General features: G+C 46.1%; 2 protein-coding genes across 5 annotated transcripts in view; one reads left to right on the top strand and one right to left on the bottom strand.

Annotated features, from left to right (window-relative positions):
* The window catches only part of Cdc50 (cell cycle control protein 50A), a 35,907-nt gene that overhangs the window by 5,587 nt on the left and 14,732 nt on the right, over positions 1 to 15,588 (bottom strand). For both annotated transcript variants that reach the window (XM_077644350.1, XM_077644349.1), the window contains 7 exons: positions 8,824 to 9,053; positions 8,256 to 8,389; positions 8,032 to 8,166; positions 6,993 to 7,185; positions 6,188 to 6,316; positions 3,605 to 3,811; positions 1,039 to 1,204 (listed from right to left, as the gene is read on the bottom strand). In XM_077644350.1, the coding sequence (XP_077500476.1) occupies positions 1,039 to 1,204; positions 3,605 to 3,811; positions 6,188 to 6,316; positions 6,993 to 7,185; positions 8,032 to 8,166; positions 8,256 to 8,389; positions 8,824 to 9,053 (1,194 nt within the window). The remainder of the gene's footprint in view (positions 1 to 1,038; positions 1,205 to 3,604; positions 3,812 to 6,187; positions 6,317 to 6,992; positions 7,186 to 8,031; positions 8,167 to 8,255; positions 8,390 to 8,823; positions 9,054 to 15,588) is intronic.
* The window catches only part of mmy (UDP-N-acetylglucosamine pyrophosphorylase mmy), a 56,719-nt gene continuing 50,064 nt past the window's right edge, over positions 8,934 to 15,588 (top strand). For all 3 annotated transcript variants that reach the window (XM_077644348.1, XM_077644345.1, XM_077644344.1), the window contains exon 1: positions 8,934 to 9,073. The gene's annotated coding sequence lies outside the window, so the exon portion shown is untranslated. The remainder of the gene's footprint in view (positions 9,074 to 15,588) is intronic.

Here is a 15,588-nt window from a genome sequence, read left to right as displayed (position 1 = left end):
ACACATCTACACAAATTTTTGCAGCCACACTCCAGAAACACAGCAGTACAATGCAGTGGTTTCAGGAGGCCTTGAAAGCACTGCCACATACACGACTGCATCAGATAAAGTGAAATGTCATGCTCATAAGATGTTCACAAGGCAATGTGCACAGCAGGCTATCTGACGAGGACAAGCACATATCATGGAGGAGGACAGCAGCGGCACTGGCCACAACACAAAGGCCAACATACTCCACCACCTTGAGTGAAAAACACTGCAAGATGTATGGACTTCGAAAAGCATAACAGCATAACGAGTGCTCCAGTGAAATATGCAGCACCACAGTCTTATAATTAAGTTCTGTCAATGATACAGCACCCCAACTCCAGTTTCGCCACCTCCTGGGTTGCCTCCCAGCTCTGATGGTGATTCTTAGCTCAATAACAGCTCAGAATCTAACCTGAAAAGTAGCACATGCTGAGGGGAAATGGTCAACGATTTTTAGTGCTGTTAATTCCTGGTGTAGGCAAAAAAAAAAGGTTAAAAAAATCTACAAGCAAGAGGCTTCGAAATGCCATCTCAAGTTTTCGAAAATACAGTGCTAATCCACTGCGTCACAGAACCGTTGGGACTGCACGTTTTTAATTGCGCTCTTAACTGTTCTCATCTCTTCGTTGCCCCTAGGTAGTGCTGCTTAAATTAGAACCTGTGGGTCCGTACTGGTGAAAGAATGAAACCACACACCACAGAGCCCCCGACCCCACATTTCACTCTGGAACGCAGAAATGAAAGCGAACAGCTGGGCAAGTGGCAAAGCTCTTAGCAGCACTACTGCTTACCAAATGGATGAGTAGTGAAGAAGAGGTCAGTCATGCAGGTGGCTCAGAGAGAAGCAGGCAGCGGGGGTGAAGCGAGCTTGCTTTAGGTGCAGCAACATGCACAAAGCACGGCCCAAAAATGAAAGCGCCACCACTGACAAGGCGGTTGCAGCAGCGTGATGGGAGAGGGCATGCTCTACTATGGCAGAGCGATGGCTGCATCAGCCCGACAACGCACTTCTTGCCAAACTTGTTGTGGATGACGAGGAAGACGAAGGCCAAGGCCAGGCACAAGCTGCCCACGGCTATGTAGGCGATGCCGAGGAACGGGTTGCGCCCGCCCAGCCAAGATGTGTTCGACAGGATGATCCGCTTGCTGCCCTTGAACGGCGTCACAGGGTAGCCTGTCGCAGCCAGCTCAGGAAAACAAACAGCATGGTCGCGCAGGAAGATTTTGTGTGTTGTGCACATAGTAATTTGTACAGTTGTCTATTATGTGACTGAACAAAATGAATCAGCTGTAGCAAATAAGAGAAGCAGCAGAACACAAGAGAAATAAGATATTCTGTCTCTTATGAGGTGCAACAGCATCACTGAGGCTTCAAGGAGTTCAGAGCCTACTGCATGCTGGTATCATCTAATGGCCAATGAGGAAACCATCACCACAAACATGCCACACCTCTCTTGTGCTAATGATCACAAACAGTTTGGTCAACATTTCTAATCCTGTGCAGGCAACTTAAAGCATGCTAAGTGGTCTGTTACGTTACTACTTCCAGCACAGAGCGCAGTATGAGAAGGTAGTGTATCTTGCACCGTCACATGCCTTCAAAGGATGTCAGTGACTATTCCATTTCACCAAACTTTCTGTGAGTGTGGGCAAACAAGAAGGATATCATACGGGATTGATACACCGAGAAACAAGGCACAAATAAGAAATAAGACGCAAAGAACAGCACCACTGTCCATCTCGTGTTCTTTGGCATGTTAGTCTCAAACATAAGGCCATACAAAATAGTTCAGATTTTAATTCCCTTTTCACCAGCATGAAGTTTTGCATTTCATATACAAAAAGAAGAAAAGACACAAGGGTAAATACTGCCCACTGTGCATAAGACTAAATGGGAGAGCAAGACACTATCTCAAATTTCGTTTTGTTGAATAAAGGCATTATTATTATTATTACAGTTCCTGCAGGTGCTAGTTAGGTTTTCCGTCCTAACTAAAGAAGGATGTATGACATATCATTGCTTGCCCATGCCCAGGAATGAGCACTGATATCTCACGCACAGCTATGGTTTCCCTTTTGCGACAAGTTTTATTCAGTGCTGTATGGACTTGCTTCGATTCATGCGTCATTCATTTTTTGATACTGCTAGCACTTGAAGCACATACTACATTTGGTACTTTCATTCTCTGTAACCATACGCTTCATTAATAAGTAACTTCCAGTCTTCCTTTTTGCTAGATTCAACAGCTCACTAAACAGCTATTAGTCATTGTCATGTGATGTTACACAGTTAATGCAACACTGTAAAATCTTTTCTCGCCAGGTCCAACTGATGTGTTCATTTACGCATCACTATCATTTTCTTTCATTTTTTACTATTTTTCCAAGCTAGTAGCGGCCATTTTTTTTACAGACTGAAATAAACGATCTCTGGTCCACAATATTATTTCTTTACTGCAGAAAGCTTCTTTCTAAGAGGGCCTAAAATATCTCATTGATCATGGTGAGAAACACCTCAAACAATAGGACAACTTGCGTGCAACGCCACTTACATTTTGTTTTCTTTATTTTAGCTAGGATACCGCTGCAGGGGCAGAGTAACTTGGTCGAGTTGCTCACAGTGACCAATACTGACCGCCAAATGTGCATCAGTGCAGTGTTCGAAAGGTGGTCAGGACTCCACTGATGGTGTCTTCGACTGGTCGTTCCCGCGATCCAGTTATGATCTGGCAGAGTGGGAGCCGCTCTTGCTCTGAGCACATAGCGAGACTAGTCAAGCCGAATCGTCAGCGAGTTTTTCGAGTGGAAGCACAGAAGGCAGAAGGAGGACATAACTTCCAAAACCACGACTCGGTACCGCTGTTGATGCCAACAGTAGCCGCACGTAAGGTCCCTTGATTACCTTTAGCTGTACGTGGTCGCACACAGTTTGCATCGCAGTCACCGCTTAGCCTGTATCAATCGCTACCGTGGCTTTCCGTCCCACGGGACGCTCATTTTTCGAACATCGCCTTGTGGATAGCACTGTCGTCCTCGTCTGAGCTGCTGCTGGAATCACTGTTGTCATGCGACAGCAACACAGACCACGTTCCTAGCGTATGCTTATCCAGCGTTTCTTGAACATTTTCCCTCACACAGTGCGGCACCCGCAAAACACAACGCAGCAAGCGTGACTGCGTCAAAAGCCTACACTTGCTCCTGCCTACGCGTAGGGGACGCCGAGGCCTCGAACCGCTTTTGCGAAATGGCGGAAGTGGCTCTGTCACGTGAACTCATCTCGGAGCCGCTCCGACTTTTTTCTCAGAGAACGTCAGAGCGCTCCGAGTTGGAGGCAAGAGCTCAGAAAGAACCAGCCAAATGTAGTCAGAGCGGCCGGTTTCGACCGGCCGAATGTGCGGTCGCCTCTCAGAGCGCTCTAGAGCGATCTAAAGCGACCAGTCGAAGACACCATGAAACTCATGTTTAACACTTTTGCAGACTTTCTTGAGCACAAACTGCCTGTGAGCCATGTTCAGCTTCACTGTGACTCAGACAAAGTTAAATAGTTTCTGTTGAAAATAAATGAGAAGGATACGGTACACAATCTCCAGGTCGTATTCTCCCTTGGGCAGTGAGCTGACAAAGAGCTCGCGTGTGTGGTCCACGCGCCCATACAGCTTCCGGAAGGTTGGCAGTGCAGCGGTACGCATCCACACGATGAGAGACTCATTCTCGAATCCACCAATTTCCTCCACTGGCAGGGGCCAGTTCGGAGGCTTTGTTGTGCCGTTGAAATTCATGCCTGTATAGGAAAAAGCACTAACTCAGTTTTGTGCTGGATCTTTGACAAAATAAAATATGTGGAGCTCTTGGTCTGCCGCATGTTAAGTACAGAGTCAAAGACCAGTATGACGGTTGCTGGTGCTAGTAGTGCACCCAGATATCATCATAACAAGCTATTTTTCCAGCTGGTCTATTCAGAGGAGGAGAACAGAGAGAGATGTGATATATGGTCAAGTGTTTACACCTTGCGGTCGTTATGACTGCTGAGCACATCACTGCCCTGTGTAAATTTGCAGCACTGCTGCCAGTTTAAAACTCTTCTTCTGCTCTATCGCAAAAAGTGGCACCAAGCAAGGTATTTAAGCTTGCTAAGAACAGTATTTTCAAAGGGTGGATGTCGCAAAGGACAGAGTGCAGAAACTGCTGTCAATGTTTCCAACCTACCGTTAAAAGGACTCTTAGTTCCATTGCTTGAGATGCAGTCCTGCATTACTTTTAGTGACAACAAAACAATTAAGGACAGCAAACACTGTAACAGTGCATATGCCTGCGCAGGTTACACGTTTCTTTCCCATGCAGTACTACTCGCACATAACACGGCAGCGTCATTTACCCACTGCGACACACCCTTTGTAATGGCTGCGCCTTGCCCACTGGTGGGAGTGGCATCAGCATGCCATGTTGATGTTACATTCTCACTGTCCTGGCCACTGCAGTGAACACTGTGGTCTCCAGTCATACAGTGCTCATCACAGTTCGATTTCCAGCACCAAGTAATCCACACAATTAACTGTGAGTGTAAGCAGCCTCTTCCTGTTTTCTCCTTTCATGGTGTGGCATTCACAGCTCACTTCAGTTAAAACTGCTGAGCAATCCCTACCACAACCGACAGCATTTTCTTAATTGTATCCAGTAACCAACCCCTCGTGCGTGACTTCTTGCAACTGTGAATTTGATGATGTAGGGCACCTTGCTCTACTTTCCCAGTGACTGGATTTCGGCAGGAAGCATTGAATTACACATGCCATTCATACACAAACCGTGCTCTACTCCATCTAGGTCAACAGTTTTATATCTTTTAGGGAGCCCACTACATTTCTAACCGCAATGTAGGTAGCATAAAAACTGCACCCGCCATGAAACTTCTAAAAACTCTGCCTCGAACGATGTTGCCACAGTGTTGTTTGCAGCAGTAAAAGTGCGTGCTGTTGCTGTTGCATAACCAACGTTACCATAAGTGCCAATGGTATATAATTAGAAGTTGTCCCCACCCTTTCAAATAGAAACACAACTCTTCTAATGTGGTCCTCCATCTCAACCAAGGATTTCAGGCCACTCAGCAAGCACAGTCAGAGCAACAGGGGCTTTCGCTCGATTCGCTTCTCTCTACCCCAGTGCAGCTCCCTTACCGCCTTTTTCCTGCGTAGCTGGATTAGCTGCGGCTGACTGAGGCATGTTATGAATTAGCACAACAGAAAAAGACAAGGATAATCCTGGAGCATGATGCGACAACCTCTTCACACAATGACTTGATGCTGTCCCCTGCAGATGAGCAGCATAATTACTGGTGGTTTCGACACCAGTTTTTTTTTTTGACACTGTGATGTTTCTAACTGCCGAATCATCAAAGTACATTTACCAACTGGACCAATTGCTAGCCAGTTAGGCTATGGGTTCAAGCAGGGTTTGGAGAACTCTGACACCCCTCTATGTTTCTTCCTATGACTCAGCTAAGCCTTGACACACCTACAGTCGTGTCAAAGACATTGACTTCATTACCGGCCACTCATTACTAGCCTCAAAATAAACCGCCTCGCCTTTCCTCAAAAAAGGAGTGCCAAATACTGATACGTAATAATGCAAATGTAACTTTATGAACCGCCCGCAGAGGAAGGTAAGCTAGTTGTTTCGTGCTAATGCCCAATGACATTGCAGTAGCCAAAAGCATTTTACAAGAGCCTATAAATAAAGTACAGTATTCGGAGCATCATTCCACTACAATCCACAGCAGGTAAGGTGAATTGCCATTCGCAAGCAATCAACCAAAGTTCCACAGCTGGTGGCAACAAAGTGTACGTCAAGCAGACGAGCCGTACTGACACATTCAATACAACCTGTCAGCAGTGAACAAACTGAGGTTCCTGCTTTACAGCACACCAATGCACCCTGACACAGAGCAGGAAACATGCACAAACATCATGGTATTTTGTTCTTTTCATTAGCTGCTAATGGCATAACTTTCCAGCATCACCTGCTTCGCACCACTTCAAAAACTGATCTTCTATTATACCGTGCAAGTTGCAACTAATACTGAGTGCAAAAGTAGATAGTGCAGGGTTGTTCCAGGACAATGGGCTATAGCTCAGAGAGATCAAAGAACCACCCCCTCAACAACCTGGTGGGTTCTTGAACTTGACCCTGCGGTCGGTGGGCCAGGCGATCTTGTCAAAGAGAAGGTGCACATCAGATGAGTCTTCGATGTTGGTCTGGTCTTGCTTGTGGCGGTACTTGAGGTTCAGCGTGTCTTAACGATGAAAAAAAAAAGAAAATACTTAAGGGCACTTCAGGCACACCCAGAGTTGCCGAAGTAAATCAATAAAAAAATAGAAAAGGAACAGCTTCTGCAGTGATGTTCCTAGCTATAGCCAAAAATTCCCTTCATTCTTCCTTACAAACCCGTTAAAATTCCTTACAAACCCGTTAAGATTCTCTTTTTGCTGAATTTTACTTAGAATGTTCCCTGACAAAGAAAAAAATGGCCTGAATGGAACATCACTGGGTTTCTGTGCACCGCTTTGGCAACTTCCTTTTATCCCTCCCAGTAATGTTCAAGTAACAAATATTACTGCTTCCTGCTGCTGCAAAGCGGATGTGAAGGCAGGGCCGCACAGTTCAACACAATACCTATACTGTGTATGCAAAATATAAGGTTTCCTCCAACACAGCATCTATTTAAAATGCCATCACTCAGCAAACCACACAGTGATCGAAATACATAAACAAGCAAAATTTCACATCTGCTAAGTTCTCTGTCCTGTTGCAGTGACATCAATTCTGAAATGTGAGCTACGTAGCTCAAAGCTTACGGAAGGGAATTCAACTTCTTGGCCACGGAGCTGCTCAGAAAAGCAGAAGAAAAGATATAAAAAGCCAGAACTCCAGCAAGAAAGAAGACATTGAGCTGATAGAACAGAACCAACCATTGAAGATGCTGTTTGCGATGGCTCCACAAGGTGCAATAGCCAGCCCAGTCTTAGGGTCCCGTGCGAAGGGCTCGCAGTCGAGGTTCGTCTGAAGAGGTCTACCCAGGAGCTGGGTGTCGTCCCGGGACTTGACGTACCGTCTGTGGTTCTGGTAGAAGTTGGTCAGCCCGTAGTACACATAGACTTCTGACTGCAATGCAGAAGAGGTTTTTTACAACTTCCCCTCTATGGTGCTGTATTGCCTGTCAGACTTTTAGCTACAGACTACAACAGACACCTAGACCTACGGACAGATTATCTAGCGAACTTACTCAGCAAGTTTCATTTATTTATTTTCACATGCACTGCCACTGGTTTAACGTACCACATCAAGTGTTTCCTATACGTGAGAAGATCAGAATGACAATGAAGTGATAGCCATGAACACAACCCTCTCGACTTAAAAACACATCTTTTTGTTGAGCATCACAGATATTTGTGCAAAAACACATAGCCGTAGCTACACATTAAGAGGCAGCGCACTTCAGCAAAAAGAAAGTTGGCCTTTAATTAAGATGCACCAAATTCTTGATTAAAAGCTGTGTACGGTACGTTAAGACGGCTGCAAACTGTGACAGCAGTATAGACGTCAGGGTGTCAGCCTAAGATCAAGGACTTAGTCTTGTATCCACCTGTATCCATATGTCCTCTGTTAATAACTCTCCCTTTCATCCATGCTATCCACAGAGGAGGTTTTGCAAAAAAGCTTAGAATCTATGTGGCATGTTTGACATGCCCGTGCTTCACAGATGACCACACAAATCTTGCCGACAGCGCTGCATAAACAGAATAATGCTATAATAAGAGAAGACAGTTGACTCTGAGCACACATACTCGCCTTCTACATACGGTGCTGAAATTACCGTTAATCACCACACAATATAAAGTACACATATCCAGACATTCCTTCTAAAAATATGCTTTGAAGTAGCTCTCGTCGAAAGAGTACTATGAAGAAATGATCGAGTACTAGAAAAGCTCTAATGCACACACTTACTTTGAAATCTTCGGGAAGCGTTATCCGCTCCAGGCAAACGCATGTTTTCGTGATGTCGTTCTGTATCACAGACGCGCATGTTACATTTTTGCCTTTTTCCTTGCATTCCGTGTAATCAAACTGGAACTCTTGAACCTGTGAGAGACGGTTTCACAGTCAGCGCGTCGAGAATGTGGGGGAACGAACTAGGTCGCAGGTTTTGCGTGTAAGATCGTCAATGTTACCTCGTTGGACGAAACTAGGAGACCAATGCCTATGGGGACGAACGCAAGGCCTATTACGAAGAACGTAGGCAGCACCGTCCCTGCCGTGAGAATGGGTTGCCATGCCGACAGTCGCTGCTGCTTGAAAGCGCTGCCTGAAATCAAACACAGTAGAGAACGGTTCTCAGATTAACAGATCGTGGACAGTGGCGAAATCGACAGTCAGAGCCGGCTATCGGTAACGCGTATTGCACAGACTTCCGTTTTGCTCGTCTTGCCATGAAGCACGATTGTTTCAGTTAAATCCAATCCGCGATGCCGGCAAGCCGAGTTGAGGCTCCAATTCCTGTCTAGACAGACGGTGAACGACAAACGTTCACTTAACAGGCGTCAGGTAAGGTCACAACGATCGTACTTGTAACCACTCACGCCCCAATTCAGAGCCAGCCAAGTGCGCTATCTATCCCTTCGCAAGCCTTCAGCTGCAAGCCCACATTTTCAGGAAAAAGACTGCGTCATAGCAGCTTAGCCATGCACCCCGATACTGAATTAAAAACAAGTCAAAGGAGAAGAAAATAAATCGGCTCACTCGACGGTTTCTTGCTCTTGCGATCGGGGTTCGACATCTTTTTGGCCGCCCGACCACGCCGGATGTTGACCGTGACGTCAAGAAGGCCACGTGACAAGAACGGGTCGTGACAACTTCCGGCGGCGGCGGGCGTCCCATCGGAGCTCTCATCGGCGAGCGGGGCTCTGTGCATAGCTCTTTCGGCTCTGTGCTGCTTCTGCGGAGGCCCCGATGGAGGCGTCTGACGGGTTCTGCACAGGAGACAGGAATGGTGGGCGTCCGTTTCTTCCCTCTCGCGAGGCTTTCGCCGATTGTTCCTCGCCGGTTGCCGACTGAGCGCTTGGCAGCCCCCCAGCCACGGCGCCTACAGTACGCGGCATCAAGCTCCGCTCTTTAATTCCCACAATAACGCATGCCGGTCGGCACATGAACGGTGTGCACGTTTGACATTTCATATTGACCGGTCTGCGTTGCCGTCGCCGGTCGTTAAAAGAACTTCGCATTCTCAATTGTTTGAGAACATCTAGGTTATTTTAGCGCATGCAGCAGTACCACCCCCACCAACATTCGCATTTTGCTGTGCGTGTCAATGTTCTTGAGAGTTGGACGCATAACCAAGCACATACTGGTGTTAAATTGTTTAGGCACTAGCTTACAACTTAAGTGTTCTGTTTCCAATGACTGCATGCAGAGCCAGTTATAAATCTACCGATCAATATTAGTAACGATAGAACTTGAACCACGCGAATATATAATGCAGCTAGGTTTTACACACCTGAGCGAATTCGAGGGGCCAGTGAAATAAAAGCCGTTAAGTGAACGCGTCAACAATCCTGTAGTGCGAATAGCTATTCCACGAATCACGTTAAAACAACGCAGCGGCTGCAAGTGTTATTCCGTTGCCTTTAAAGAGCTGTTAGCGCGGATAAAGCGCGATGCTGAGCTTGCATAGTCCCCATTTAAAAGCATCTGTGGTGAGGTTAGTGCGTTTCTATTTGTCATGAAGCAAGGTCTCTGGTTAAAAAAAAAAAAATGCTACTGCTCGTGCATTAAAATCTACGAACACGGTACGTAGTTGCGTTACTCCGTAATGTATCCGTATACGCGTTAGCTGTTCAATAAATTCAATGAATGTGGATGCTATCTCATTCGAATATAACACCACGAGAATTTTTGAAACGCACGTGTTTTCTTGAAATAAAAAAAAACTTTTTTCTCTCCTTTCCAAACCGTGCGCATGCTGCTGTGTACAAAAATCCGGAGAAAGTGGTTGGAAAGACTTGGCAGTAAAACCGCAACTTTGTGCACAGTTGAAGTAAAATATGCTCGACAACCTCGAGGCCTGGACAGTGGCATAGGTCATAACTGAAGTGTACTTGCATTTAATACCTCGCTCACTAAGTAAGCACAAAGCGTATTAATTACTTAATCCAATGACACGCATTGTAAAGAAGGTGGTGGAAAAGGCTGAAAGGATGCGTACTCCAGAAAATCTAAGGATCGGGAACGCCAAGAGGGAAGGAGTTAATGACAGGGTGAAATGGAGAGGCCTCATTAGAAGTATCGGAAAATGGGACAAAACTAAGACTACGGAAAAATAAGAAATTATGTGATTATGAATTGCGCTACAGACAGCCTTTTCTGACAACGTCTCAAAGCTGATGCGGTCGATGGATAGTTTGACAGACTGTGCATCTGTGAAAGGCAGAGATCACAGCGGTCATTGAGGTTCCGAAAACAAAAAGACGTTTCGGGAGCGCTTGTTAGTACGACTTCCTTGCCAACTCCAATGACTAGGAGGTGTGAAACGGTAACTTTTCCTAAATCGAAACTTCGCTTCCTGTTTCAGGGCTTGGTCAGTGACTCTTGAATTTTATTGATGGTCAACTGTATTTAACGATACAAATTAACAAGGCACACGTCAGTGAATTTCACCAATACAGTAATACTTTCAAAAAGTGGTGAAGCCGCGTCCTCTTGCATTTGTGTGCGGTATTCTCCAAAGCGAAACGATGAGTATTTTTTGCAGTCCTTCTAAAATTCGCCAGTTACGAATGTGTTGAGCATTATTATTTCTTTTTTTTTTATTATTTACACGCCACAGGTGTGACATGAAAGCCATATTACGTACGAAACTGCTGACCTAGAGGAAAGCACTTGTCCGCAAAATTACCAATCCCATGACCACGTATACTGTATATAAGAGTACTGAATATAGCGTTGCCCACTAGTGAACGCTTAAACTTAAGACGGAAGACAAATTGAAGTTGACCTGTACCAATAGAATAGCGCGGTTAAATCATAGTTTATACCGTCGCCGAAAACAGATATTTTGTAAGCTAGAAAAGGGGGAAATTGGGAGCATACTGTGACACCGAGAGTTGTTTTTTTTTTTTTCGCGTCGATCCCTGTAGCCAGGCAACACCACCATTCACTACCAAAATGCTTCCAAACAGTGGTCGCGGGGTCTTTTTTTTTTCGGCGTCACGGGTAGTAGTAAGTGGTTTTACCCCCCCCCCCCCCCCCCCGAAAAAAAAAGACCACTGGAAAACTTGAATTTGATTTTGTCAGCAATTAATGCCTCTTTTGCTGCCGGGTAAACGTCAGCATAGCCGGAAAGAGCGATTAGAATTGATTTTCACTGTGAACAAAATTTGGTTGGAATTCTCCCCAGCGTCCCTTTAATGGCCAACAACGTCTTGCAGTTAGACTGTCAGAAGTTGATACTGCTCGGCGCAAGGAAGTCTGGCTGTCCAGGCGCTTTAAACCGAAACCAGAAGGCCGAAAGGGGGACGCAGCCACTGCCACGTGGCACGAGCACACGTACTACGTCACTCGACCCGATGCAGTGGCCAAGGCGTTCTAGGCACTGAGAACAAGTCTATGCTTAATTGGATGGAGTCGTTCTCGTTGCAAATTGGTTCTCTGGCTCATTCGGGGTACGTTAACATTTGCCAGGCAGCAAAGAAAAAAAAAACATTCATGGCTAAGATAATTCTATAAGTGCAAAAATTGCCCCCTCACTCGTTTCGAACTCGTGACGTCCTTAACGGATGGGACGGGTTGCCACCGTTTTGAAGTCAATGACGATGTAGCGCAGCCTCAGGAATCCGCGCCCACAAATCGGTGTCGACGCATGCATTTTACTTTCGGATGGATGGATGGATACGGCTGAACCCTTTACATCGGGCGGTGGCTCAAGCCACCTAGCCATGTCTTGTGAAATTTTGCTCCTGTCTTGCTTTTAGCCACCAATCAGATAACCTTCGCTTGGTTACTTCTAACCTCTTAAAATCCACTTTCCCTTCACTATCCCTAAACCCCAATGCCTTGGGTAAGTCAGCCCCGCTGCCTTCCACTGTAGGGTGAAGCCCTTTACAGAAAAGTATCAAGTGTTGAGCCGTTTCCGGAATGGGCCAGTGATGGCGCCACCTGCATATCGTTTTTTTTCTTTTCTAGCTTATAAAAGCTCCATTTTAGATCAGAGTGGCCTCTGTTTAGAGTGCGGCACCCTATATCGATATAAACCAGCTTCAATTCGTCCTCCGAGTCCCCCAGGTGTCGAAATTAATCTGTAGCTCTTCACTACAGCGTATCGTCACTCGGTGTCGTAAACGCTGCGTGCCTTTCTTTTTATCACACGACTGCCACCCACTAAGAAAACCACGGCGGTGATAAGCAGCTTCGAACACGTGATGCCAGTTCAGGTAGTCATTATTATCACCTCTCAGGTCCACGTGGCAGTAGACGCCGGGTCACAGCATACCAGTGATGGCGCTTTGTGCAACCCGAGTGGGTATTAAAAAATTAGGTGACGGGTGCGCCGTCAACTAACATGAGCGGATGGATGTGGCTGTCGGCGCTCTGCGGCCGCCTGGTTTCAGTTTTGACACGCTCAGAGAGGCAGCATTTCTTGGGTCACTGCGCCTAGCCGCGCAAAGGTACGTCGTTAAAGAGATTTAGCATACCGGAGACGCATACCGGCTTAACGTAACAAGCCGCGCATGCGCAGTGGCAAGGGCGTGGCCGGGTATGACCACTGCGCGTGCGCAGCAAGCGTACGTAGAACCGGTATACGTCTCCGCTAGTATGTCCCCGGTATGCTAAATCTCTCTAATATGTTCCAAGCTCTGCGGGAAAGCCGCTTCTCGTGTGACAGGAGCCGCGCTACTCGGGGAAATCTCCGCATGCGAAGAACAATAAGGTGGCGGTTTGGGCTTGTTGGTAGTGCATGACGTATAAAACAGCGCATCATCAGACAAGGACATGAAAGAGCACACACGAGCGCTAACTTGCAACAGTTTATTGCGGAAGAGAGCCTGTAGATGTACAAGACATGGCGATACATTGCGCAAGCGCGGCAGACAGTCAATTGTTTAGCGGCTTCTGAGGTAATCTAATTCCTTACGAGATAGCCCAACAGAGGGTTTCGCTACGCAGTTACCACCTAAGCTATCCATCATTTCTGCTTCGATTATTTCTCGCGTGAGTTTGCAAGTGTTTTTGGCGATGACCGTGCATGCTTGAAAAAGAGGTTTACACTTGGATTCACATTTTCTGCAGTGCGCATCTAAAAAAGCCACCTTTCTTTTCTTTAACATTGTAACGATGCTCGCGAAGGCGCTCGTTTAAGCACCTTCCACTTTGACCTACATACTTCTTTCCACATGTCAATGGTATGCTGTACACGATGGATTCCGTACATTTAACGAACTTAGTTTGATGATTTGTCTTGCACCAGCGCTCGTGTGTGTTCTCTCATGTCCTTGTCTGATGTTGCGCTATTTTATACGGCATGCGAAGAAGCAGCGCTGCACCTTTCAAGATGGCTGAGCCTCAAATAATAAAGTGGCAGTTCGGAGGCACCGCTCCTCCTCCCCGTGGGGGCTGCACAATACTCCCTCAGTCGGGTAGCAAAGCAGAAGGTGGGAGCGGCTGGCCTCTCCGACTCATGTGTTGGGCATGAGCCGAAACGAATTGGAACGTTTGATGTCAGCGGGATCATGTGATCGCCACGTCGCGAATAGTGCTACGAGCGGCGCAGTGGAAACAATCGCGCAATTCTGCTCCCTGCGGGGGCACACAAAGGAACACTAGCTGCGCCTAAGTCTCCCTCTTGAAAATATAAAAACAGGCATGACTGTCACTTAATGCCACTTACAAATCCGATTGCAATAAGTCGACAAATTGTATGAGTTACAAGGATAACTGACATTATAGTTAACGAGTTGCTAATGAACCCGTTTGGCCTAATTTCCTGAAGCCCACCACGACTGAGTACTGCGCGGAAAAAATTACTCTTTACTTCAAACGCTGTACTTAGCACACGCGTTTTTTTTTTTATTGCAAAAAAAAAATCGCTGTGGTTTCTTTCCGGATAAAATGTTCCCGCTGAACGAGGTGTGGAGAGTTCTTGCTCTTATTATGACGAACTACACGGAGAATGTCTCGCTCTGAATTGGAAACGTCCAATTTTATGCTTTTGTTTCAGTTCGTGCGTTTGCTCAGAGCGCCTCAACTTGCCCAGTGTTGCATGCGTATTATTATTACTAATATTATTTTTGAGCTGCTTCTTACAGAAGCGGCAGCAAATCGCTGGGTTACTGGCTTCTGCCGATAAGATATTAGCGGAAACAAAGCCGATGCCGGTGGTTATTCAGCCGGGTCAAGTAGTGCTTCCAGATTACAAGGGTCTTATCACAGGTTCTGCTTAGTTGGCGTTGCCGCCCGTGGAATGTTCTTTTTGTTACCGAAGGGGGAGCCAGCAGGACCTGTGTTCTTCGTTCCCAATGTTGCACTGAATTCCAGCATAGACGTTCTTTGTCATTAAGCCCAAATGCCGATCTTCTTTTATAACAATGGGGTTTTATTCATCTGGTATAAAAGGCGGTGGCGTCGTATGCCATAACTAAGTATTTTCGCGTTCTGCGGCTCGCCAACTAGAATGTGTATATATATATATATATATATATATATATATATATATATATATATATATATATATATATATATATATATATATATATATATATATATATATATATATATTGGCTAACGAACATGGCTGCTGAGAAATAGTAGAATCGCCTGAAGCACAAGGCAGGTGGAGGCTATTCTTACACGCAAAAGTACTGAAGATGAATTTCTATACACGGTCTAACTACCCGTTGCGGTGGCCCGGTGGCTTTGGCGTTCGGCTCCTGATCCCAAGGTCACGGGTTCGATTCCCGGCCGCGGCGACCGGATTTCGATGGAGGTGAAATGCAAAAACGCTAGGGAGTTTCGCGATGTCAGCGCGCGTTAAATAATCCCAGGTAGTTTAAATTAAACCAGAGCGCTCCACTGCGGCGTCCCTCATAGCCCCCAAGTGTCGCTTCGGTTAACACTGGTTACATTAGTAAGAATTTATAGCATTGTGTACATATCTGTCATGTCTGTAGTTTGTTGGACATATTCATTGTCTGTGTACTATTAGCTGTGTATTATCTGTGCGTTTCTTTTTTCAATATCTCTAAAACACACGGCAGAAGGAGAACTGCTGCTGGGCAGTATCTCAAAAGTATACAGAAGGGTCGGGGCCGTTGTCGGGCCTTCTGAGAGTCTTCTGTCCCAGCCTCCCCTCGAATATCGAGGAACCAAATTAAATCACACAAAACGAACGGCGCAACGAACATGACCGCTGCAAGGTTATACGGAGAAGCGGAAATCTCTATGCGTATAATGCAGGCGACGTCAGCGCCCTCTGATCAGAGCCTAACTGCGTCACATTAAATTGGAGCCCACTTA

The sequence above is a fragment of the Amblyomma americanum genome, chromosome 11, assembly GCF_052857255.1.
Source record: "Amblyomma americanum isolate KBUSLIRL-KWMA chromosome 11, ASM5285725v1, whole genome shotgun sequence".
Classification (NCBI taxonomy): Eukaryota; Metazoa; Arthropoda; class Arachnida; order Ixodida; family Ixodidae; genus Amblyomma; species Amblyomma americanum.
This window is presented reverse-complemented; position numbering and strand designations above follow the sequence as displayed.